The 25,882-nt window shown below is 52.8% G+C and overlaps 1 protein-coding gene across 11 annotated transcripts in view; it reads left to right on the top strand.

Moving 5' to 3' along the window:
* The window catches only part of KCNT1 (potassium sodium-activated channel subfamily T member 1), a 55,322-nt gene that overhangs the window by 17,939 nt on the left and 11,501 nt on the right, over positions 1–25,882 (top strand). For 6 of the 11 annotated variants that reach the window (XR_016458995.1, XM_090121636.1, XM_090121637.1 and 3 more), the window contains exons 3-17: positions 17,390–17,431; positions 20,357–20,436; positions 21,013–21,112; positions 22,008–22,064; positions 22,504–22,552; positions 22,708–22,767; positions 23,075–23,149; positions 23,341–23,424; positions 23,635–23,729; positions 24,162–24,342; positions 24,484–24,648; positions 24,860–24,996; positions 25,160–25,223; positions 25,304–25,412; positions 25,655–25,763. Coding sequence is in view for 10 of the 11 variants with exons in the window: in XM_090121636.1 (XP_089977762.1) it covers positions 17,390–17,431; positions 20,357–20,436; positions 21,013–21,112; positions 22,008–22,064; positions 22,504–22,552; positions 22,708–22,767; positions 23,075–23,149; positions 23,341–23,424; positions 23,635–23,729; positions 24,162–24,342; positions 24,484–24,648; positions 24,860–24,996; positions 25,160–25,223; positions 25,304–25,412; positions 25,655–25,763 (1,407 nt within the window). In the remaining variant the exon portion in view is untranslated. Of the gene's footprint in view, positions 1–9,841; positions 10,214–17,389; positions 17,432–20,356; positions 20,437–21,012; positions 21,113–22,007; positions 22,065–22,503; positions 22,553–22,707; positions 22,768–23,074; positions 23,150–23,340; positions 23,425–23,634; positions 23,730–24,161; positions 24,343–24,483; positions 24,649–24,859; positions 24,997–25,159; positions 25,224–25,303; positions 25,413–25,654; positions 25,764–25,882 lie in introns of those variants that run through there. The other 5 variants (XM_090121640.1, XM_090121638.1, XM_090121641.1 and 2 more) reach the window with 4 other exon arrangements.

Here is a 25,882-nt window from a genome sequence, read left to right as displayed (position 1 = left end):
CCCAGATCTGTCAGACTCAGAAAAACTGTCTCTTTGAGCAGGAAGTCTGTGATATTGGATCAAGGAAGGTTTTGCACCAGCTGCGTTAGCTTTCAGTTCTTTTCTGTTCTAAAGGCTCCTTAGGACGGCGATGGTGCTCTCTGCCAGGACACCCACAGCTTCTGGAGGAGCTGCAGGAGCTCCTTGTGCTCACAGCGGGGCCACTACTGCACGCTCATTGCCTCTGCCTCCATCGGGAGATGGACAGCTCGGTTTTCTTTGGTCCCTTTCTCCAAGGTTTGATCTGGGACTTCGGGTTTTACTGACTCTCAGATGGGACATTAAAGTGGTATTTTATGAATGAAGATTCAGGATTGTGCCATCTTGCGGTTCAGTTGCTTGGTGTTTCTTTCCAAACCCAGTATTTGGGGAACACAAGTTTCTGCAGGCAGGGTTTTTGCCGCATAGATATCTCCTGATGGTAGACATGCTTTCCCATGTGTTTTTCTATGCTCCTCCCGTTGAATTGACTCCCATTGCGGACAGACTGAGCAGCCCCCTGGCTTCGCTCCGTTCCCTTCTTGCTGCTCACAGCGGCCGTGAGTTCGGCCAGGTGCGCGCTTTGCTGCGGGACCGAAGGACTTCGGGGCAGCGCACAGAGAGCTGCCGGAGCGCGGGGGGCGCGCACGGATGGGTTCTGCTGCTGCTCCCTCCCGATGCTGTGGCAGAGCCCTCTGGAGGACGGCGCAAACGCGGCTCCCGTTGGACCCACCTCCCCAGGCCCCGCTAGCGCTGGGATCGCATTGATCCCGCAGGACCCGTCGCCGTCGATTCTCCTCGATTCTCCCCGTAGCTTTGTGTGCAGCCGGCGGAGCAGCGCTGCATCCGCTGTCGGGAGCTGATGGTGTTCTGAACGTGGCAGTGTGAAAGCCCGCCGTGCTGTGGGCAGGAGCGGCATCGCTGAGAAATGCACCTTCCTATCAGGGAGCAGAAAATACCAAGCACGGAATGCTTACGAGAAAGGCAGGCGTGCCAGAGACGGGCAGCTTTCTGGTCCAGGCTCGTGGGGAGCGTTGTGTGACAGCAGCCAGCACACACGCAATGTGCTGTGGTGTGTGCCTGTGCAAAAATCTTACACAGCAGATGCTAAATATATATGTGTCTTTTTGAAAGCTGAAGTGCTTTCTGCACTGTCTAAAACTTTTCCCTTTGGAGAAGCTGTGGATGTGACTGCAATTGGGAGCAGGGACAGCTGCACAGACCTGAAGGAGCTCATTCTCCCAGCGCCTGTGTGTCGGTGTGTATCATTACAGCTGGGCTGATTGCTCCATATGGGAGCATTGCTTGAAAAGATTCAAATTCCATAAAATGGCTGGTCATTGTCTGTGAGAAGAGAGTTTAATTGAAATGATTACAACGCACGCTGGTGCGCTGGTTTAACTTGGTATTTATAATGCACAGTCACACCATTTGTTCAAGGCAAGAGGAAAGGGCTTTGGGAGTTGCTTGCATTTCTCAGCGAGAACTTACAGCTGGTCTCAGGGAAGGCATTCCTTCAGCAAAGCTATTTAGTCACCACTTTAAGCTTGGGCTGTGAAGACGAGTGTGCTTCATTGCAGTGTGATGCGGTTCCACCCACGCTGCTGATGGCAGAGGACTCCTCTGGCACTTCAGTTCCCAATTCGGGTGACTTTGGATTGGTTTTCTCAGTCTGGCACAGGGACACATGCTGCCTGACGTGCTCACACGTATGTGCACGGCTGTGCTCGCCCACCAGCTGGCATGCGAGGAGAGAAGGGTGAACTCTCCTGTCCCTTCTTGTCTCAAACTCATCGCTGCCCATATGTGTGCCTTCGGTTCCAGCTGGGTACATTGGCACCAGGAGGCATTCCCTTGAGGAGGAAGAATGTACAGTGTCCTTTGGGCTGGGCTGGTCCTCACGCTGCTGCTGTGAGCTGGAGGGCTCTGCTGTGGGAAGCAGTAAGCTGCAGAGCACTGGGAGCATGATGTGGTGAGGAATGGGGCACAGAGAACCACGAGGTCCAGGCGTTCCCTGTAGAGCTGCACCTGGCAGCTGTTCCTCTTTGCCAGTCTCCAAAGTGCTTTTACAGCTCAATATTTTCACTTGGCTTGGGCTGTTCTCACAGGGTCTGCCCAGTGCTGGTGGAGAGGTTTATTTCCAGCAGCCGTTGTGCTAACACTGAGAAGGAAAACAACTTCCAGCCTAGTGCAATTTGTAAATATTTATTCTTTTTTTTTCAGATACACCAAACACAGAGATACCCAATGCTGCAAAGACTCCCCTCTATCTCATTACTGCTGTGTGTAGGGAGCTCTGTGCAATTTGTGCTGATGCTTCTCGCTGCCAACAGCTCACAAGGAACCTGCCTTCTCCTCTGAGTGCCCTGATGCCAGTCCCTGCTTTTGGCTGTGTGTGCAAATAGGGAGCCCCGTGGTCAGAGCACATCGTAGCAGAGCATGGTGTGCACTATTGATTGGCAGCAGGATGTCCTCAGTGCAGTTAAAATAAGAAACGCACTCGGAGATCAGTGGTGTGGTGCAACCCTTGTTCCTGTCCTTCCCACGCAGCCTGGTGAGGCAGAGAACTGTGGAGTTCATGGCTCATTTCTGCAGCACGCTGTGAATCTGTCTGTATGTATGGGGAGTTGCCATTTTCCCTTTCTTATATAATGTATCATAAAATGAATGGTGGGAGAAGAGGGAAATGTCTGGCAAATGGTACATAGAACGATCCAGAGAGCCTGGGGGCAGAGAGGGCCCTTATTACCATGAGACACAGTTGGTGGAGCTGATGGAGTCCCAGGGCCTGAGTTTCTCCTTTGATGATCCATCTAAAAAAAAAAAAAACAACCCCCAAAAAAACTTCAAAGAAGATTTCCAGTTGCTAAAGTTCTCCACATTTTTAGCAGAAACTTAAGGCCATTTAGTCAGCAAACACTGTTTTGCAATTTAAAAGATAGTTTAATTAGAATTTTAATGGTTTAATTACAAAGTGGCTGGGAAATAAAGGTCACGCAGGAGCAGCTCAGAGCTTTATAGCTGGTGTTAGAGATGTCCTCTATGTGGGATATGGCCGTGGGGGCAGCTGTGGTGCCGTGGGATGCGTGTGGGGCAATGAATGCACACAGCACAGAGTTCAGTACAATGGGAGGCCACCAAGTGTGGCTAATGGCAGGTGCTGTGCCTGTGCTCCCAGAGCTGTCTGTGCATCCCTGTGGTGCACTGAGGCTTTATCACTGCTCCCATTAAATGCCAGGGCTGGTAGCCGCCCTGCTACATGCTCACCTGGGAAGTGGCCCAGCTGGCTTTGTGCTCTCTGCAGAGTTTTCATGCTTTGCTAGCAGACATATATTTAGATTTTACCCCGGGGCTTTTAATTTCCTCGCTGACTTGAGCAGCACTGACAGGTACACCGATACGTGCCCTTTTTCCTCTGGCAGTTTTAACCTGGCCTCAGCTCTGCTAGGAAAACATGAGAAGAGACCACAAGTCGCTGTTGGGCTTCAGGGCCCCATTGCTCCACTCCTGAGCATGTAAAGCACACCATGGAGAGAGGAGCCCGGAGTCGGCAGCTCTGCAGGGATATTTATTCAGCATCCCTTCGTGTCTGCTCTATTTCTTCAGCCGACAGCCTCTGCTGGTTCTGCAGCTTTCATGCTCGGCGCTGACGAGCCACACTTAGGGAGGTAAAAATGGGTTTGCAAAGGCTGTGATGACAGTTCTGGGATTCGGCGCACGCAGCGCTCATGGCCCCACGTTACATAAATGCGGCTCTGCGGGCACCACGGCCCCCAGGGGGGACAGGGCTGAGGGATGGGGCAGGGGACAAAGGGCAGGGGACATCCCTCACCCTGTCATGGAGCTGCGCAGCCGTGCGGTGCTGGAGGTGCCGTGTTCTACATGCGAACGTTTTGGGATTGGCAGTGCTGGAAATGTTAATGCAGGGAAGTGGGGAAGGAAAGGGAAATCGGGGGCTCTTTTACCACCAGACTCATTGTCTCCCTCGGTGCTTGCAGCCTGCCTGAATGCTCTCTGCGTTTTCTTACTTTACATAATTTTCCCATTTGTCTCCAGCAGCCCGGCTCTTCAAAGGCTCCCTTCTATTTCCAGCTCTCCTGCTGCTGCTATAAATGCTCTCCTCCATGTTTTCTGAATGCTCCTTCTTCCCTGAAGCCGCAGTGCTCCAGTTTATTACAGCACTCTCTCATGCTCAGCAGACGCTGCACTGCCAGGTAGTGGCTATGTGAAGCTGCTCTGGGGGCTCTGCAGTTGCCAAAGGACCAAAGAGGGAATGAATTGCATCTAGCAGCTCTACCCATGCCATACAAACCCTTTGGTGCCCACTGCCTGGGATGGGAGCAGGTGACCGAAGCTTTTGGTGGCTGCAGAAGGATGCATGACACCTGGTGTTCTGCTCCAGGCTCACAACCATTGGGTTTCTTTGCACCCTGAGCCCGATGAAGCAGAATCTGGCCCCATGGGTCGGGCTGGGGGTGACTTCCTTCTCAAAAGATGTGGCCATGGAGCATTCCTGCAGTGAATGTTGTGCTCCAGTGTGGGTTCTTGAACCCACTTGCTTGCTGCTTTTGGCTGTAGTCACTGAGCTGTGCTGCCATTCTGGCAGCTGCTGTGATGACAGAAATCCCTGCGGTTTGTGAACTTTTCCTGAAATGCTTTTAATGACAGCTTAATAACAACACTTAGCACTTGTACAGAGCGTCTCAGCCCTTAAATGCTTTGCTGAGAAGGGTAAGGACCATTATCCCCCATACTCACAGGGAGGGGGAATAGCTGGATTTTATTTGTGAGAATAATTGTAACGAGTGGAATTAATCAACTTTTTATATGAATGGTATTGCTTTTTTTTTTTAAAAAAAGGTCAGGAAAGTATTTCAGAGCGTGTGGTCGTATAGGTCCATCCAACCACTTCTCAGGGAGCATCTCAAGGTCCTGTTGTGCATAGAAATTAAACCTGACAAGCAGTGCATGGAGAGACCAGAAACCAGAAAAGGTGAATGCAAGGCAGTGCACACACTGATAGTGTGCTGGCACTGCTTTTGCCCTGATCCCACTGTTGCTTACCTTTCTGCTTGCTCCCAGCCTTGGCACTCACAGCCCGCTGCTGTGCTATTGGCACTGGGATAAATGCTGGTTTCTTGGGTTCCAGGAGTCCATGATCTGAGTGATGCCATAGAAGGGCACTGTGAGTTGGGTTTTCTTCCCTCATCTCTGGCCTGCTGGGCTCTCTTCTGTTCAGAGCACAGCCTTGCAGGGGCTTGGCTTCCTGCTCTGTGATTTCTTCAAACCCAGGAAAATGGAGTTTGTTTGGGCTGGGACCTCTCGGTGTGACGGCAGTACAAATGCAGAGCTATAATTCCTCAGTGCACTGCGAATGCGGGGGAAGAGCCGCAGAAGTGCTTTGTGCTGTCGCTGCCCTGCTGTGCACAGCCTGGTGCTGCTGGTCTGTTCATGGGGATGCCAAGTCATGGTTTCACCTCAAATAAGCCAAAGGCCTGGGGAACCCCGCAGTGCCTCTGCACTCTGCTGCTCTGTGTTGAGGGGACTGCAGCAGAGGGGCAGTGGGAGCATGGGGTGCAGAGCTGGGTGTGCTGAATGCTGCTCGTGTGCTGCAACCAGCTCCTGCCTCCTCCCCAGCCCTGCAGGGAGGTGTAGTGGTTTGGCTCTGAGTGCTGGTGCCCACTGAGCACTCCTCACCCAGAAAGCTCTCCATCCCTGTGTGCTGGGAGGGCTCCCTCACCTCAAAGATGGCAACAAGATGGAGAGAGGTTCTTAAATTGATCGATATGAGTTCTATTTTCTAAGCCTGGTTATTAGTAAGCGTGGACATCCTTGATATCCAGAGAGGGTTCCTGAGCATCTCTTGTACATTCCAGTATCTTTGCAGTTCTGATGTAATCAATGTGTTGATGTTGCATTTCCGCCTATAAGAGCTGAAGCTCTTTGGCTTTACCCTTACTTGTAAGTGCAACTCCACCTACTGCTGGATAGTTGGAAATCTGCACAGGGGGATCTGCCTTTGGGCTGGTGTGGTGCTGGGGAGCTGCTGGGGGCTCTCAGGAAGGTGCTGGGCTTCCTGCCTGCAGGAGGAGGAGCACCGGAACCCTGCGGGATGGAAGGGATGCATCCTGCACAGGGAGAGAAAAGGAAGCATCAACACTTGTCTTTTTTTTTTTTTTTTTTTTTTTCCATTTTTTTCTTTTTGACGAATTTGTTGCTTTAACTGAACCAAATGTCAAAGGAAAAACTATTCCAGCAAGGAAGCAAAAAACTCAGTCTTCTGCAGTTTTAATTTTCCTTTGGAACATTAGAGAAATTTGGTGAACAGAATAAAACAAAATCTCAAAGCTTCCTGGAAAAGGCTGATGTTTGCAGCAGGCTGTTGAAGAGAAGGGCTGGTGGCAGAGCAAAGCAGTGCTGCTCCCATGCAGCCCCCAGCTAGTTCGCACTAACTCTGGCAACCTTGGGATATCACAGGGTTTGGAAAGCTGTTTGCAAACTGTGTTGTGGGAATGTGGGGCATCCCCTGGGGACTAATGAGCAGATCTGACCCATGTTTGCTTCTTGAGAATCTCTTCAGCCAACGGCTCAGCCATGTGAAATGGGTGGTGTCTGTCCATATATTGGTAGTGCTCTGAAGTTTTCCCAAGTGATGATGCCATGCTGTTAGATTTGTTGGGTCCTTGAAATGCACTTATTGCTGTGTCTGTTGAGGAGTTTGTGGCAGTGGTAGGATTGCACGGAGCCTCGCTTTCCCTTGGCTTGGGACATAGAGGGATGGTGTGTGCAGGTGGCTCTACAGCCCTTGGGATTGCTGGAGGTACAATGAGAGCCAGGCAGATCTCTCAGCCCCTTGGGCGTCTCAGTAGTCTCTGGTGAGATGTTGGTGCAGTCCTGAGCATGGAGACTTTGGGCAAAATGTGCATTCCTTTTCTTACCTTATGTGGCTGCCAAAAGTACCTCCACACAGTTGATGCTGCTCACGACATTCAGGGCTTTGAGAAGTGTTCAGTCAGCGTTTCTTACAGAAAGCTCTGTGTGCAGCTGCTTCTGGGTCCAATCTCAGCATTGTAGGTTGATTCGCTGGAAGAATTTGAAAAAAAAACAACCGTTCTTGCTTCGTCAACTGCTTATAGTGGGGTATAATGTGCTTTATTATTAATAAGTTGGATCAGCACGTAAATGGAGTTTTGGCAGTCAGGATTGAAAGCTAGCTAGATGAAAGGAAAATATTTCATGATGCAGGTACTGTGGATCCTGTTAAGACTAATGAAAAATCTGCTTTGTTCTAAATGATATTTTCAGAAAGATTGTTACGACAGCAATGGCTGCTGAGCAATCCCGAGCCATTTCTCTCCCCTCCAGTACAATGGTTTCTGCATAATGCAGGCACTGAAATGAGAAATCAGCAGTTTGTAATGGGTTCTCAAACTAAAATTAAGCATCGATTTCCTGGCTCGCAGCCAGATGTTTGACACTCATTTAGCAGGCAAATATTTCTGGGCCAGAGCAATTCTTATTTGGACTCTGAAGTCATGGAAGTTGTGTTTTGTTGGCCTTCGTTCTCTGCATTCCCAAAGAGAATGTGCTGCATGCATGAGGGTTTGCTGCTCTCATTTGCCTTCTTGCACTGTGAGTGAAGCACGGACTGTCAGCACAGCGCTTCAGGTTACACTTTGCAGCCATTGCTCTTTCTAGGAACACGCGACTTCCCAGCAAGAGCCTTCTGGACACGCTCATTATGTGTGGAGTGATGCATTTTGGCTGTTGCATTGGTTGAGTTCTGGGTAAGCATATGACAGCCATAAGCTGACATCACCAGCACTGGGGATCTGTAATTAGTCTGAAAAGCGTTTTGCTGAGTAACAGCCCTTTGCTCTGAGTTGCAGCAGAGCTGCTTTGCCCACCCAGTGCAATCAGCCCCTTGCCCTTTTACAGTCAGCAATCTGCTCTGCCAACAACCGGCATCTTAGAGCTTCATTTCACTTTTTCTCCTCGTGACAGCCTGGATTCTGGCTTCAGCACCAGGTGACCTCTTTTCTCCCTTGGAAGGGAAATGCCTGGTAAAAGCAGCAGCCCTGCACTGGTTTCTTGTGACCTGCCTTGGTTTGGTCCCCTCTCTTCTGTCTTTGTGCCTTTGTGCTCAAGTGCTCCTGTAAGAGGTAACTTCATGTAGAGGCTCCCGCAGGTGGGAACTGATTTTCTTGAAGGGTTATTTTATGCTTTTTTTTTTTTTTTTTTTTTTTTTTGTCATGTGCTGTACAACAAAAGTACAGCGGGAGAGTTTCCCTTTTCTAGTAAAACTCCCCAAGCGTTTCCCTAATACCTCTTCTGCTCCGTGCTGCTGCTTGATGGCATTACTGCTGAGACCATGATTTATGCGTAAGCCACTTTGTGCATCAAACATCTCCCCCGAAGTTAATATTCTTCTGGAATTAGCAATACAACGAGTTAGAATTTCTGAATCGTTTCCCACAGGAGAGAGCTGACTGCCCCAGCCACGGTGATTCTTGTCCATCAAGGCTCCTAGGCATGGAGCTGGTCCATGGGGCTGGTGGCAGCGATTACAGCTGGGCATGGGAACGATGCCCCGGGGTGTGCAGATCCAGAGCAATAACTGGAGACGAGGTTGAAGCAAACCATGGAGCAGAGAGGAATGGCTCTGTTAGGAAACAAATGTATTGATCTGATGAATCATTTTGAGGCAAAAGAAGAAATTAAATGTGCTCAAAAAGCTGGCACACTGGTAAATGGGCTGCGGGTTTTTATCCATCTAACATTTCATGGGCTGCAGTAAAGTATGTCTTATGGTGAAATCCCATTAAGAAATTACACTCTGAGTAGGGAAACATGGATTTAGTTAACAGGGAACAGAGACTCATTTTCTTTTCCTAGATCAGCAGTGGGGTGGTTTGAGGGCATTCTGTAGGGTGGTTTTGAGGTGCTCCATCAGGCGGTGTTGGGGTGCTGTGGGGTGGCTTTGAGATGCAGTTGGCGGGGTGGTTTTGGGGTGTTGTTGGGGTGGTTTGGGGGGGCTCCGTGGGGCAACGCCGGCTGCCTCTGTCCGTGGTGCTGAGCCGCCGTTCCAGCGACCCTCGGGTCTCCACGTGCTCTGGCACCACCGCATCCCGCAGCACTGATCCTTGTTGGGTGCTGCCATCGGGGGCGAGCAGAGCAGCCACGGGCTGACAGCAACCCCAGAAAGACGATGGGGTGCATGTCCCCATCTTTCAGTCCTACCTGCACACTGAGGGACTCGTTATCTCCTGCTTGGGGCTTCCTTGGCCATGAGTGAATTCCCTGTCTGTTTGACACCTTGACAAATCGATGCCAAGAGTGTTGAAGGAATAGCAGTTTTGTGGCCACCTGAAGTAACAAGGCTGGGTGGTGTGAGGACAGGCTGTTTTGGCACAGCCAGGTGGGCAGGGATAGAGCACCAGGTGGTGGTGGCAGCTCAGAGTGAGGCAGTGATGAGTTCCCCTCTGCTCAGTTTGCAGCATGTGCATTCAGGAGGAGGCCTTGTTCTGCTGCTTTGTGTCCATGAGCCAAGCGTGCTGAGTCTTTTCCCTGGCATTCAGTCCGCACGCTGCTCTTTACACAGAGCGATAAGATGAAATAGCTTCCTCCCCCTCGTGTCACTACAGAAAAACAGGGATGGGGAAAAAATAATCCCTCATCCCCTGCCCTGCCTGTGGTGATAAGCATAATGCAAGCGTTTGTTTTTTAAAGGAGGCAGCCAAGACAATTACATTATTTATTGAACAAAGCCGTTTTGGAGATTTCTGCACAGCGAAGGTTTTCTTAGTCATTTTGCACCAAATCCGTTGCAGCAGCAAGGCCAGAGAGTTTGCCTTGACTCCCCTCACTACCAAAATAAATGTGCAGGGCAGGATTGTTCCACTGAGCAGCCGTGAGTGGGGAGAAAGGAGAAGAAAGGAGATGGTACGTGCCGACAGCTCTAAACTGAATGCAGTGAGGATTGCTATGTACGGGAGAGTTCGGGGGAGAAAGAGGAGGAAGTCACAGAGGCAGCCCAGGCTCGCAGGATGGCGAGAGCCAAGCTGAAGAATTCCCCTTCAGAGAGCAACTCACATGTGAAGACTGTCCCACCAGCAACGACAGAAGATGTCCGTGGGGTGAGCCCCTTGCTGCCAGCGCGGAGGATGGGCTCCTTGGGGAGCGATGTCGGACAGAGGTACTGCGGGGCTGCAGTGGTGCGTGGGCTTGGGAAGCAGGGGGGCATGCTTTGTCTTTTAAATAAGAGGGAAAGGATTCGTGCCACCAGGGGTGGAGGGGTGGTGGGTGAAATCCTTCTGACAGCTGTGTGTGGAAAAGCCACGCCAGCTCCAAAGTTCCATTATGAAACAGATAGCTGGAGCAGAAGAAAATCATGTCCTTTGAATTTTTTATAAGTATTCCTTGTTGTTTTTTATTATTTTTATTTTTATTTTTATTTTTATTTTTTTGGTTTGCCAGAAGCATCTCTGAATGGCAGCCCTGAGACTGTAGGGCTGCTACATGATGCTGCTAACTTGTGCTGCACCTTCTCTGTGCAGTACGACACCAAAGCTTATTTACACCACTAGCACCACAGTAAGCACTGCACATAAGAACCATGTTTGCAATGATGCTTGATCCCCCTTCTGAGGAATGATTTATTTACAGCAGCAAAAAGGAAAAAAAAGAAAAAAAAAGGCTGCCCTAGGAAATGCTGCATCCTCTTTCTGCAAGCACACAGCTGATATGCACAGCAGAAAAATGTGCTGTTTTTTAGGAGGATGGAAATGGTTTCACACTGCACCATGCTTCTGAAGAAGCTAGACCTCCTTCATTAAAAAGAGGAGGCATGTGTCAGGAGTTCAGCTCTGGTTTTATTTTCTTTCTGTCATCTCTTCAGCATTTCAGCCCATCCATGTTCTCTTCCCTCTCAGCAAAATCTGCCTCACCTGTGACTGTGTGCTGTGTATCTCCTAGGATGCGATTTGGTGCTGTTTCTAGCTCTGGTTTCCAGTGCGAATTAGCACAGTAGGAAAGCTTCTTCTCATGGTGAATTTTACTTGTCTGGCTCCAGGCTGGCAGGAATTCACCACATCTCAGCATTGGGACCTTCATGCAGCTCCTGGGTGGGCCAGGGGGGTGCAGGCAGCAGGCACAGCTGAGCGGTGTGGTGCCCACTGGGGAGGCAAGGAGGTGTGCGGAGGGCTTGTGCTTTTGTCTCCAGGTCCAGGAGGCAGAGTCCCAGTGTGCCTGCAGAGCTCAGGTCTCCATGTGATGGGTGATGGCACCATGGTTGGTCTTCCAGCAGGCAGACTTTTGGATCTTGTGAATCATTGCCTTCTGATTTCATGAGCTGGGGCTTACGGGTGTGGAAGGCTGCGTATGTATGGGAAGCTGCAAATGGGCTTTGGGCAGGTACACTGCAACTTCATCCCTGAGCCTTGTGAGGTGTCATCGTGCTTTGCCGCGCAATCTGCATCTTCTCTACTCCCTGGGCAGATTGGTTTGCTCTGGTTTTATGACTTGTTTTCAGAAGGATTGACCCATTCTGGGGACTGAGCTGTGCTGTTAGCAGAGTCCTGGGGAGAGATCGCTTTCTTCCCTCCACCTCCCAGGCACTGCTGGTGTTCCCTCAGCACGCCCAGAGGTGCTGGGTCTGAGGAGAGGCTCATACTTGTGGCCAGGGGGCTCCTCCAAACCCATCCCGACCTGCTGGAGTGAAGCATGCAAGAGGGGCTTGGTGGGCTCAGCCCAGGAGCAGGAGCTCTGTCTCTCTTGGTAGGGATTGTGTGGCACAAGGAGCGGTGCTGGAAGGCAGGGATGGATCCAGGGCTGAGGGGAACAATGTCCAAAAGCCACAGAGCTGCAGTTGTTAGTGGACCTGGGCCAGAAGGCTGAGAGCACGAAGCACAGCGGGTGCCTCCGGGCTGCAGATAATACACAATTGAACCCAGTTCCCAGGGTTTCATTGGAATTTCATGGGTTTTGCTGCAATCTTGCTGTAAGGAGCTGGTGGCTTGGACACTGCTGATGGGAGGTGAAGTTCCTGGCAGCACTCTGCACTGCTCGCAGAGCCCCACGAGCTGCCTGCAGAGCCTGAATCCTGCGAGTGCTGTGCTCCCCTCGGTGATGGAGTTGCTGATAACAACGGTTGGTGTGCTTGTACTTCATTGCCTATGCACGAGACAAAGGAGGGAAGATTGCTTTGAAATTATGGATAGTGTGTCAGAGATGCTCTGTCTCCTACCAAGCCAGACAAGCAGTATTACCACGTTAGCAGTGATGGTTGTTACTGGGACTTTGGGGTGAGATGCGAGGTGGTGGTGGGAGCAGATGCTGTGTTACAGGATGTTCCCAGTGATGCAAATCAGTTCTCCAGGCGGCTGAAGCCAGTGAAGTTTATTCTCACCTACTTTATTTGCCTTTTGCTCTGTCTCTTAGTCACTGCAGCATCTCAGGGCTTTTAGTGACTCTTGGTTTCAGCAGGAGAACAGCTCTGCTGTGGTTTGGAAGTGGCCGAGCAGCCCTGCAGCTCTGCACAGCAGGAGGCTGCGTGGTGCTTGCAGCTGCCGTGCATCCCACTCTGAAGGGAGCATGATATGGGGAACTCACTCCCACAAGAGGGAGAGATGGTGCTGGGGGAAGACTCTGGGAGGAGAAGGTGTTGAGGTGAAACAAATCACAGAAAAGTCGATTTTTGAGCTGAGCTCTCCTGGAGCACTGCAGTGATGCAGGCTGAGGGCTGTGTTTGGGAGGAAGCTGCTGGCAGTGTGGTCATGAAAATATCTATGCTCGGATCTCACTTTGGGGGCTGTTGATCTCTCTGCAGCACCGGACGTGCGGACATTCTGTTGTGTTCTTATTTAAAAAAACAACATTTTTACAAGATAATTGTGTCCTGTTTATGCAGCTTTGCTAGGAAGCAGGGGAACTTCTGGCCGCTCTGCGTCCGGAGGCAAACTGATATTCTTAAGGGATGGCAAACACCCCCGTAATGGATCTGTGTTTGAAGACCTGCCCAAAAACCTAAAGGCTGGGGGAGATGGGGCAAAGCTGGCAGCACTGTCTGTCCTCCCCAGAGCCCGGGATTGCTCCCTGCAAACTGGAGGGGCACAGCCAGCCCTGAGCAGTGGGAAGCAACCATGTGCCATGGAGCTGTGGTCTGACCCAGGGTGAGCTGCTCTCCCACTGCTTTGGGAATTGCAGGAGCAGGAATTAGGGCTGCAGGTCTGGAAGTGCTACCACATGAAATTTCATGGTGCTGAGATAGTTTGATGGAGAACATTGGAGTTGTGGGCTGGTTTAGGGACACCTGGAGGAGCCTCTTTCAGACAGAATGAACTTTAAGGTTGGGTGAGATTGGGTCAGGTTGACTGGGACTGGTCCTGCTAAACTTTGGGAATCTCCCAGGATGGAGCTTTCCCAGCCTCTCCACATGCCTATTGTAGTGCTTCATCACTCAGGGTGAATATTTCTTCTTTGTATCAGGCTTCCCCTTGCTGCATCTTGTGACTGCTCCCTCTGTCCTTTTCCTCTGGGGAGGAGTGGGCTCCCTCTTGCCTTGCACTCAGAGGCTAAAGGCAGCAATCACTTTGTTCCCTCACTTCCCTGTCCTCAGACTCCATGATGCCACCTTCAACTCCTCCTTGTCTAGCAGCTGGAGATGGTTCTGGCACCAATACGTGGGGCTTTGCTCCATCCATGGCACACCGAAGGCTGAAAGCTGCATGGCAATGGGTGAGAAACAGCAGCACGCTGGTGGGCCCAGTGCTTGTTGAATGGAGAGCACTTCAGAGAGCACCAAAACCACCCAAATGTGTTTGAAAATTTAATTTCTGACTAATCAATGGCTGTTTCCCCAAGGGGCCACCAGCCATTAACAAGCTCATCCTGTTGGATGCGTGCTTACAGCCTGATGCTCAGACCCAGTCTGCTCTGAGCCCTGGTGTTACTGGGGCTGTTGTTGGGGTTGCTGTGTTTGGGTTTCTAAGTGTTGGTCTCCATAGCAAGTCCTGGGTGCACATCCTACCTGCAGCTGAACACTGAATTCACTGGGATGGGGGTCAATGAGCCAAGAGCAATGTTTTTGCACATTTCCTTCATGCAGTGCAGAGCTGCGGTGCTGCAGGCTGTGCTGCTGCCAGCTGTAATGAAGATAGCCTGAAAAGGTGCCCAGCTCACTCCCCAGGGCTTTGCTTAGGAGTTAGGGAGAGATTGGACCTATTGAGGTGCAGTGGGGACTTTTGGCTGTGCTGGGGGTGGGGGTGGGACACCCCATGTCACCCTGTCCTCCAGTTCCCTCCTGCAGGATTTGGTTGGGTTTTGGTCTCGTGCTTTGCTCCCCATCCTGCAGACCCCCCCACGCTCAGCAGGGAGCTGCCCCCTCCCACGCCATGTCCTACATCGGTGCTGAGCTGTAGGTGCCAAGCATCGGGAGCCCACGCTCCAAACGTGCGCTTGTGTTTCAGCCCTGCTTATTTTTGGTCTTTCATCCTCATCAGAGCCCGGTGGTGTGTGGGGCTTCAGCATCCCTCCCATGGAAGGGGCTGATATGTGAGCTGAGCATTCCTGCAAGGTAAGGGCAGGCAGCACACGTGGCTCAATGGGCTGCATTTGGGGCACCACACGGTTTCCAAACCGAACCCCTTCCCTTGGGTCCCCATCCCTAGGTTCTGAGTGCACTGTGGGCCGTGGGGCTGCCCCATCCCATCCTGCACACCTTGGTGGCCAGACGCTGCCCATGCTGCTCGCTTCTCCCTTCCTCTTCGTTGCTCTTTCCCCCCCTCTTTGCTTTCCTTTTTCGTCTCCTCCCATCTGTCCTTCTCACATCAGGCTATTTTTGTGGATGAGTTTCTCACTGTCAATATGGTAGGAACCGTGGTGTACCTCTTGTCTTCGTGGATGTGTGCCGCTCTGGGGACCCTTCCCCAGCAGCTGCCCCTCCTGGTTGGCTCTGCCCCTCTGCTGTGTCCCATGCCCTCCCCGAGCACAGACCCACTGGGACTGAGGGCTCCTTCAGCCCCAGGTGACCCAACCTGGCAGGCAGTGGTTGAGCACCCTGAAGTGCAGTGCTGGTGGGAGAGCACTTGTGCCCTGGTGGCTCCAGGACCCCCTCCTCGAGGCAGGGATCCTTTGCTTCAACTGACTGGGAAATGGACAGCCAGAAGTGAATTTTAATCCTCTTCATTGTTCAAAACACTTCCCAGAAAATGACAGAACAGCAGAGAGTGGCAGCAGGGTGCCATGGCTGGGGTTGGTTGGAGTGCACAGCCCAAGCTGGGTGCTGCAGAGGGGGCTGTGCAGTGCAGCGTAGGTGGGCAGGTATGTACTCTTGTACATAAGCAAGCCTCATTAGTTGCCTTTTGTTCTAATAATAAACCTGCCATTGTGTCTTCCCCTTAGAAGAAAGTCCTACCCTTTGTCAGGGGCTGCATCTTGCAGATGTCAGAGCTGCCTGAAGCTGTGAAGTTTCTTTTCTTTGCTGTGCCACTCCTTGCTCTGTGCCTTTGCTGCTCTGCACTGCAGGATGCCACCAGCCTGGCTGCTCCCTTTGTCACATCCTGGGGTGGCCACAGCCCCTTGCTGCCCTCACCCACAGGGCACATCCCTTCCTCCTGCCCCACTCTGTGCCTGTGGAAGTGATGCTGTGGCTGTAAGTCTGTCTGCCTATCCTTCCCCCTGGAGGACATGTGCCCTTCTGTAGTGAACGGAACTCACCAACTCTTAAAAACTTGTTGATGTCTGGAAAACAATCCTTTCCCAGTTAGGAATTGGAGTGGATTTTATTTTTCTTCACAAATTATAGTGCTTCACCCGTGGCACCAGGCAGAATGGGGGCTGCCCATCACCCAGGGCCCTCATTGCAGGGCCTTTGTGGGGCTGCAGCCCCACAGCCCATGCTGAGACCACAGCTGCAGGGTGAGCAGAGTGTGAGGGAGCGTGTGGTGCAGTGCCCCACAGCAGCTGGTGTGCGGGGCTGTGTCTGCAGGAACTCTGCTCACTCTGTCCTCTCATCACTGGCTGCCAGCTGCTGTGCATAAGGAGAAAACCAAATCACCTGCTGTTTCTTGCCCATAATGTGTCTGTGAGGCACGGATGGATGCTGTGGAAAGCCGAGGTGGAGCCTCAGGCAGTGCCTGCTGTTGGGGTTAATCCCATTTTCTGCAGAGATTGGGGCTGGCTGGCACAGAGCTTGTTGGACTGGTACTGCCCACCCCAAAGTGCAGGTTTTGCAGATTAAATCAGAAAGTTTGCAAGTTGTCATTCAGTTTGTGACCCAGCACCTCTCTCACCTTTGCTCAGCTGAATTTTGGGGGATTTTGGAGAGACATGAGTGCATTGGGCATCACCACGTGCCAAACAGTTGGACGGGGCCCTGGGGAACGTGGTCTGGTACCTGATGTGGTCGTTGGCAACCCTGCCTGCAGCAGTGGGTTGGAACTGGATGATCTTTGAGGTCCCCTCCAACCCAACCATCTATGATGCTAAGAAAGCTCCCTGCTGCTGGCATGGCAACACAGCACAAATCCCACCTGCACCAACCCCCTGCCGCCCCGGGGCCCATTGCTGCCCTCTGGCATTGCTCCTTGTGCCATGGGGACGTTGGGTGTCCCCACAGGCGTTTCAGCACAGGGTGTGTATCACGTAAGTAATGAAAGAGGAGCAGCAAACAGAATGGTATCACAGGGAGGCTGCTCTGATCTCTGTGTAGATGGGGGATGAGCTGGCTTTCTGTTGGACACGCGTTTCAATTGAAATGGGAATTTATTGCTGTTACATCATTTGAAGTATACCAGAGTGCTTTACTGCATATTTCAGACTCCTCTGTTCCCGTGCTGGTGCTGGGACCAGGGAACACCAGAAGATTCCAGCATGAAGCCAGGCAGTGCTGGGATGGCCTGGGGCTGCCCCAGGGACTTCTTTCTGCCTTCATTTGTGTGCCGTCCCCCATAACATTGATGCCCCACATACCCTCATCCTTCCTTCTGTTTATTTCATTTGCCTTTTTATGGTCATTAGCTGTGAATGCAGAATGAGCTCTCCAAAGTGCACATGGTTCCTAGAAGCACCCAGGCAGCACCTCGCAGAATGTAATTTCTTTGCAGAAACTGTGAAATTGAATTCGAGGCGGAGCAGTTTGTGAGACTCATCAAAGAAAACCCCAAAAAAAGCATAGAGAATAATCCCCCCCAGACAGCATAAAAAAATGTGTTTGTGTGGAGCTGGGCCCTTGGGGCATCTCTGGGTGCCCAAGGAGGGGACATCACCGTGGCAGTGTGCATTCCTAGGGCTCAGTGCCAGCCCTGCTGGTCCCCCCACAGCTGCCCGCGCTGTGCCGCACCGCCCTCACCTCCTGTGATGCTCTCACCCATAGGCCCCACGCCGAGGATTTCAGCATGGATTCCTCCTTCTCTCAGTAAGTGCCATGCATGCGTGCATGCGGTGCCGGGAGCGCGAGCAGCCCTGGGTGCCAAGAGCAGTGCCAGGGCAGCACCAGGGCACGGTGCTACTCTTGGCACCAGGGCTGGCGGGTCGTGCCTGCAAATTAGAGTGGTTCCCAGCATGGGGAGCCATGCTCAGCTCCATGGGGATGGAGCCAGGTCCTTGCAGCAAATTGGTGATTGCCCATCAGTGCTGAGCTCCATGCGCAGGCTCTAATTAAACAATCCAGATTCATCAGCAGAAGCAATTATTGGAGCCGATTCTTGAGTGTCAATCTCCAATGTTGCAAAATAAAGAAGGGAAACTGAATGCAGCATGTTGTTCTATTGCTTCTCCTTGTTCTGGTTTTTCACCTTACTTTAATTATTGAGAGCAGTGGTGTGGTGCAGACTGGTTGCAGCTGAAGGATGGGCACCCCATGTGCTGTTGATGGGACACAGGGGCAGCCCACACCGTTCTTCTCACTCTGGCAGGTGCTCAGTTCTATGGATGTGCCACAACGTGTGCGCAGACCCACACTCACTCCCCTTCCTGTCCCAGCATCATGCGGTGGTGTCCGTCTGTCCTCAGCCCCGTCTGGCAGCACCATGGCCATCCCCAGAACCCATCCTGGGGCAGTGCTGGCAGTGGGCTGCAGAGCTGTCTCCATTTGTTCCAAACCTCTCTGACTGTCTCACTTGCATCCCGCTTCCCACTGGGGGAGATGTAATGAGACATTTCCCAGGATGAGAATGCTGTTTCCTGGCCAACTGCAGCGGGAGCTCAGGGATTGGAGGTGCAGGGAGCTGCCAATGGTTTTTCCTCTCTTTCCAAAGCTACGTTTATTTGAAGATACGTTTCTCATGGTAAAATATTTCAGTCGGTTTGAAATAGAACAAAAGCATCCCTGACACGTGAGCTCCTCTGGGAGCAGCGGGCAGCGGCCAGCCTTGGGGCAGGTGGTGCTGGGGCCGTGCCCGGGTGCTGCTTTGGGGCCATCTCAGCTTCCCGACAGCTGCCAGCCCAGGGCCAGAGCTGTGCCTGTCTGCGCCATGGGGGCGAGGAGCTCGGGGTACGTCCCAGTCTGCTGAGGGTCAGTGGGGGGCATGGGCTGCTAGGGTGGGAGAGTGGGTTGGGGCAGCTGCCGTGCTCTACTTTGTCTGTGTTGGGGCTGCAGAGCGGGACTGAGCTCGGGTAGGTCTCTGCACTTTTTGGAACAAATTATTATGTCTTTTCTGGGGGCAGAGCTCGTCATCTTAGAACAAATTGCCTCTAATCTTAGGTTAATAAAGCACAATAAATAGCAGAGTAAAGCAAATGGAATTCCTCAGGCATTATGGCAGGAATCACGTTTCCAAGAAAAAGTTTGGAACTAAATTCGTACCTCGATACGTATCACGGCAGCTGGGCTGCCACTGCCCCCCAGGGCACAGACCTGGTGCTGAAGGCACAAACTGCCCAAGGGAGCCCTGCCTGGGGCTGGGGGCAGTGGGGCTCCGGGGCAGCAGGAATGCAGCCAGGGCTCACTGTGGGCATGCTGAGTTTCAGTTTCAGTTAAATGCTTGACAAGGGTGTGCTGGAGATGGGCTGAACGCCTATCTCAGCTGGGAAGGGTCTGTTGTGTGTTCTGATGGTTGCTGGTGATAAATGAGCATTCCCATGCCGTGGGACGTGGCTGAAGCTCTGCACAGAAGTGCTGCTCCTGCTCCTGCCCTGTCCCTCTGCAAGGACAAGCAGCTGTTTCCCACCAAGCCCTATTCCACTTGATTTCCACGTGTTTCTTCTCCCTGTTGCCATTCTAACTGCTGAATGTATGGTCTACTTGGCCCCAGAGGAGAGCTCTGTCACCAGCATTCCCTTTTATCCATCAGTGTTTTTTCTATAGCCCTGAGATGGTGCCATGCTGACAGATTCATGCTGCTGCTGTCCCCAGCACCAGGGGGATGAGGAGGGGTTCCTGGGTTCCCAGCCCAGGCTTGGCTCTGCCTGCAGCCACCCTGTGGCAGGAGGGATGCACTTGCTAACTAAAACCTTTATGTCCCATACAAAATGTTATCTCAGCTATCATGCCCGAGGCGGTCGTTTCCTTTCTGTGCATTTTCCTTTGGTACAGCAGAGGCTTTGCAAAGTGAAAACCCAGCTTTGCAACCTGACAAGCAGCTCCCAGAGGGTTCCACACCGGCTGCCAAGCACCAGCACTGCAGGGTGGGGGCTGGGGGGGGGTCCCCTGAGCCCCCCCTGAGCTTTGTTTATGGCTCCTCTGTGCGAGAGCAGCAGCTGCTGCCCCATCAATCACAGCTCGGAGTGTGTCTGGGTGCAGGCAGTGCCACGTGGCTGGGGGGGAAAAGCCTGTGGGGGGGATGTGGTGTGCGATTGGGTCACTGTGCACCTGGTCCTGGCTGAGGAGGAAGTCTCGATGATTGTGTCAGCAGTAAGAGAGCAGCACTGAAAGGACTTACCAACTACAGCAGAACAGGGGAAAGGGCTGAATCCTTTCACTTGACTCTGCTATTAGCGGTCAGAGCAGATGAGATGTCTTATGGGAGCATAAATCAGTGAGCGAGCCCTGCTGGGCTGCAGGCAGCAGTGTGGTTTGTAGCCCCACTCCTGTGAACTGTGGGCTGATTCCAGCTTTGGGTGTGTGAGATGATGGGGACGCATCCTGCTTGGGTCTGGGCTGAGCGGGATGGTGGTGTTTGGCTCAGGGGTGAGGCTCAGGGCTGGCAGCTCCTGGCTGCTTCCGGAATGGCCAACGCGGTATCTTAGCAACGTGGGGGAATTTTCCTCTTTTTAGATCCCATCTGGTTTTTAGCAGCTTGGCTGCTCAGCATCGCTGTGGGCTGGGCTGGGCTGGGCCATGGGGCACTGCTGGCCTGCCAACGTCCTGCACTCACCGTCCCCACGGACGCTTTCCCCGCAGGGTGCAGGTGGAGTTCTACGTCAATGAGAACACCTTCAAGGAGCGCCTGAAGCTCTTCTTCATCAAAAACCAGCGATCGAGTGAGTGCTCTCTGCCCGCGCAGTGTTGGGGGCATGGAGCCATTGCCATCTGCTGGCAGTTGTCCCCAGCTCTCCCCAGGAAGTGCCATCCCTGTGCCCTGTCCCCATGCAGAGCTCTCAGCCCACTTTGCCTTTGGCCGTGCAGATCAGCCACCCGTTGCCCGGCGTTGCTGGGAGCTATTTTCTCATTAGCTGCCTGGGGGGAGCCCACTTGTTAATTCAGAAGTGTGTGTTCCCCTTCCCTCCCTGCATCCCGTTGACTTGTTAACCGGAGCGTGGCACGGCGGGGTGCCCTCAGGAAGTTTTTAATGGAAATGTGATTAATTCCTCTCTTGTAATCTGAGTAATAATGCAATGCTGGGGAGGAGGCAGCCCCCCCTGCTCAGCCCCCGCTGCTGGCTGCCAAGATAGAGCTTTACTGGTGCTGCTCGGGGTGGGGGGGCACAGAGCCCTGGGTGAAGTGTAGGTGCTCTGGGGCTGGCTGTGCAGGGGGTGCCCCATGCAGAACCCCACGGACGTGTCCCTTCTCCTCTGTACCCATGGGACCATGCCCGTGCTGCGTCACCTCCACTGCAGGTCTGAGGATCCGACTGTTCAACTTCTCCCTGAAGCTGCTCACCTGCCTGCTTTACATCGTGCGCGTGCTGCTCGACAACCCGGAGGAGGGCATAGGATGGTGAGTGCCACCCTGCCACGGTGCCACCGCAGCCCCCAGAGCCCAGGCAGCGTGGGGCACTCACACTGTGGGTACTCAAACACCTTCACAGCACAGTGGGAGGTTTTTGTCACTCCAGCTTCTCCTTCCCTACACCAACAGGTGGTTTAGCAATAACTATCACTGCTCACGGACTTTGTGCAATGGGGAATGGCAGTGGAAAAGTTCAGGGCTGTGGTCATCATTAAATGTATCTCTAATTTGTGAGAGAGGCGATGGGGACATCTGAAGGAGTGCCATCCTAAGGGCTGTGGGTGAGCTCCCAAAGGCTGCAGGGCCACATCCCACATGGGCTGCATGGCCAGGTGTGACCCCTGAGTTCAGCACAGCGCCCACTAAATGCTGTCTCAGTGTCCTTGAAGACACTTCTGCTAAATCCTATTGAAGTGTTTTTGGGAGGGAAACACACTTTGCCATTTAGATCCCTGGGGTGACAGATAATCACACACAGCAGCTTTGCTCTGGGTTTTGGTATAAACCTATTTTTATTGTGTCCTTGCTTTGTTTATGTCACGCACAGATTTTTTTTTTTTTTCAAAGAGTTAGGGCACTCTGTGAGAATTACCAGCTGAATTTTCTCTTTGTAAAGGTTCCAGATGCATTGCTCCAAAATGTTTCCCAACCAGCTGAGTGTGAGCTGCTGGTAGGGGGTTAAGGTCCTCCAGAAAGCACAGGGATGAGGGGACCAGCGAGTCCAAACCCATGGGACTTTGTGCTAGGGCCACTCCTAATGCCAGGACAGATGAGAGAGTGTCCCATGTGCTGGAGAGCCAAACCCACACCCCCCATCCATCCCTCTGTCCCTCTGCTGTCCTGCTGACTGCTCTTCCCCGGACTTTCTGTGTCTTTTGCCCAGCTGGGAATGCGAGAAGCAGAACTACACCCTCTTCAATCAGTCCACCAAGATCAACTGGTGAGCAGTGGGAGCTCTTAGTGTGGGGCCCAGCTCTGACCTGGTGGCGGGGAGGGGGTGATGGGCACAGAGCATTCAGTGGTGAACTGGAGCTGCTGGGTGGGATGGGAGCTGGGCTGGTATCCTGCCAGTGTTTATGGGGATGTGCATCCACTTGCCCCACTTGTGCATGGTTTGAGAACTACAGTCGTCCCATCACTGTCCCTTGAGATGTGGGATGAGCCAAAAAGAGACCTTCCCAGCCACAGCCTTTGTTCTGTGGGGCTCCCATCCACCTCTGTGAGCACTGAGGATGGTCAGAGCCAGTTTCAGGCTTTGCATGGGGCAATTCCAGAAGCAACTCTGCCATGGAGGGGACATCAGAGGTGGACTCAGGCTGGTGGTCAGCAGAAGGAAAAGAACTGCTGTCGTTTGGATCCTCATGGGATGTTCTTTGCAGGTCACACATCTTCTGGGTGGACAGAAAGCTGCCTCTGTGGGCTGTCCAGGTGAGCACTGGGCTGTGTGGGGCTGAGCAGCAGCACCTGGGGCAGCCACAAGCCTGCCTCAGACAGGTGCAGGGAATCCAATTGATGTTTCAGAGCACAAAAGCCACAGGTGCTGGTGCAGAGCCCTGAGTAGCTCTCCCCATTTGTGCCCACAGGTCAGCATCGCCCTGATCAGCTTTCTGGAGACCATGCTGCTCATCTATCTCAGCTACAAGGTGCGCTCCCCTGCCCCGTGCCCCAGGGGCAGAACAGAGGTCTGTGCCTATTGCTACCCTCAGTCCTTGCACTGGGTATTGCTGTCCCCAATTTCACCACCCCCCACTGATTGAGGTGCTTGGGGAGGAATGATTTGGGAAGTTTTGTTGCCAGCACCACATCTCAGCCCATCAGAAAAGCACAGCATCTCTCTGTCTGTGCTGCATCCTTCCCCGTGTAGCAGGGCTGGGGCACTGGGAGCATGTAATAGGCCTTTGGCACACTTTCAAGCATTTTAATTAATTATTCTTACTGTTAATTTTTCAGGGGAACATCTGGGAGCAGATTTTCCGCATTTCTTTCATCCTTGAGATGATCAATACAGTGCCCTTCATTATCACAGTACGTGTTCCCCAATTGCATTTTAAAGCAGCTTTAAATTTAATACTGTGCTGCAGTTTTGGTGGTGAAATAAGGAAAACCACCAGATATATTGCTAAGTAGTACCTAGAGCTGATTTTGTTTTTGGTAAAGAACCCTGATTTTTCTAAGTCCTTTACCAGTCAACTCGTGGGTAACCCTTCCTTTTGTAGATATTTTGGCCTCCTCTGCGGAATTTGTTCATCCCTGTCTTTCTGAACTGCTGGCTCGCCAAGTATGCCTTGGAGAACATGATAGTAAGTGACCAGATGCATCCCTAAGGGCATCCCATCTCCTCTGCTCCAGCAACAAATTGTGCCTGAGCCCTGGCAGAGAGCACTGTCCCACCCCCAGGGAGCAGATTGCCAGCAGCACGTCAGGCACTGGGATGGAACCTGCAGGGCTGAAGCTTGACTGGGCTGTGGGTTGGGCACAGCCTCCCTCACCACACCTTTGTCCTCCCCCAGAATGACCTGCACCGTGCCATCCAGAGGACCCAGTCTGCCATGTTCAACCAGGTGCTCATCCTCATCTGCACCCTCCTGTGTCTCGTCTTCACTGGGTGAGTGTTGCACCTCGTGCCACCCAATCACCTCCCTGCACTGTGCATCCCAACAGCTGGTTTTAGAGCTCCGTGGGACCCTGTTAATTAACCAGGCCCTTCACCCTTTGCTTTGAAACCAGCATCTTCCATACTGCAGCCCTGGTTCTGGCTTTGCACTGAGCTCTGAATCAATTTTCCTCACTGGTCTGAATTTGGAGTAAATAATACTAATTAAATCACCAGGAAGACAGGAAATTAAGCTTTTGGGCCCGTGAGCCTTTGACAACAAAGGCAATCTTCTCAGATGAGTGGTGAATGCAATTTCTGGACTCTGAAGGGCTCCTCACCCCAATGCCTCCTGCCTGCTGCAGCTATAGATGCGTTTCTTTGACACTTGGCACGATGGCTTTGGAGCCATGACAGCTCATGGCCCCTTGCTTCTCCCTGCAGCACCTGCGGCATCCAGCATTTGGAGAGAGCTGGAGAGAAGCTCTCCCTCTTCAAATCCTTCTACTTTTGCATCGTCACCTTTTCCACTGTGGGCTATGGGGATGTGACACCCAAGATCTGGCCTTCCCAGCTCCTTGTCGTCATCATGATCTGCGTCGCGCTGGTTGTGCTGCCGCTGCAGGTGAGATCATGGCCATGGAAGGGTGCAGAGCCTGCACTGGGCACGGTGTTGTCCCCCTGTCCCTGGCACTGTCAGCCACCCAGTGGGGGCACTGAGGGCATTCCATGGTGCTGGGACACCAGCTGTGCCCTCTGCTTGCAGTTTGAGGAACTCGTCTACTTGTGGATGGAGCGGCAGAAGTCAGGGGGCAACTACAGCCGGCACCGCGCCCAGACGGAGAAGCACGTCGTGCTGTGTGTCAGCTCACTCAAGATTGACCTCCTCATGGACTTCCTCAATGAGTTCTACGCCCACCCACGCCTGCAGGTGAGGGCTGGCTGCATGCCCATGTGTGCTCCTTCCTCAACGCTTGTCCTTCAATGCTTGTCTTTGCTGGGCATGGCTGGGTCACATTACCTGCTTGATCCACCCCATTTTTATGTCCAGGATGTGGCAAGAACCTCGATGGATTTCTCTACCCATAAGGATGCCCATGGGGCTGCCTGCCTGCCGAGTGACACGAGCCTCTCTCTTCCAGGACTACTACGTGGTGATCCTCTGCCCCACAGAGATGGACATCCAGGTGCGGCGGGTGCTGCAGATCCCTCTGTGGTCACAGCGGGTGATCTACCTGCAGGGCTCTGCGCTGAAGGACCAGGACCTCATGAGAGCCAAGTGAGCTTTGGGGTGGGAGTGGCAGGCGGCCATGGGAAGGATCTTCCTGCAGCCACCCCATTGTGCTGCATGTGTCCCCACTGCTGTCACTGAATGGGTGACAATGGCCATCCTGTCCCCTCTGTGGGCTGAGTGCTGCATGGACTCTGCTCTCTGCTTGCAGGATGGACAATGGGGAAGCCTGCTTCATTCTCAGCAGTCGGAATGAGGTGGACCGCACGGCGGCGGTGAGCAGCTCGTCCCAGGCATGGAAGCGTTGGAGGAAATGAGCTCTCAGAAGATTGTGCATGCTTTCCTCTTTTATTAGGACCACCAAACCATCCTGAGAGCCTGGGCCGTGAAAGATTTTGCCCCAAACTGCCCTCTCTATGTGCAGATCCTAAAGCCGGAGAACAAGTTTCATGTCAAGTTTGCTGGTGAGTCCCCAGGGCTGGCCCCCTCCCCAAGGTCTGGTGCTCCCTGCAAGACTCCTGCATCCTCAGACCCAGCAAGGGGTGCTTTTGGCCCTGTGAGGTTGGAATGAGTCTCTGTCTCATCTCTAGGGCCAGTACTGCTGGTGATCTGTGTTGAGTGCTGCTTGGGTTGGCCACCCCAAAACACCCCTGGCAACGTGAGCAGAGGCGTGAGGCACCCCAGCAGCAGCTTTGTTTCCTTGCAGATCACGTCGTCTGTGAGGAGGAGTGCAAGTACGCCATGCTGGCGCTCAACTGTGTCTGCCCCGCCACCTCCACGCTCATCACGCTGCTGGTGCACACCTCCCGTGGGCAGTGAGTGCTGGGGGGGCACAGCCAATCCCCTGGGGATTCTGCCCCGTGGAAAGCCCATCCCCTATTACAGCCCTGGGTTCTCTCCTGCCAAGCAGGGCTGGGTGGTGCTGGGGCACTGC

Source organism: Phasianus colchicus, chromosome 19 (assembly GCF_987193195.1).
Source record: "Phasianus colchicus chromosome 19, bPhaCol1.hap1.1, whole genome shotgun sequence".
Taxonomy (NCBI): Eukaryota; Metazoa; Chordata; class Aves; order Galliformes; family Phasianidae; genus Phasianus; species Phasianus colchicus.
The sequence above is the reverse complement of the archived record's forward strand: the minus strand, read 5'-3'. Positions and strand labels throughout refer to the sequence as shown.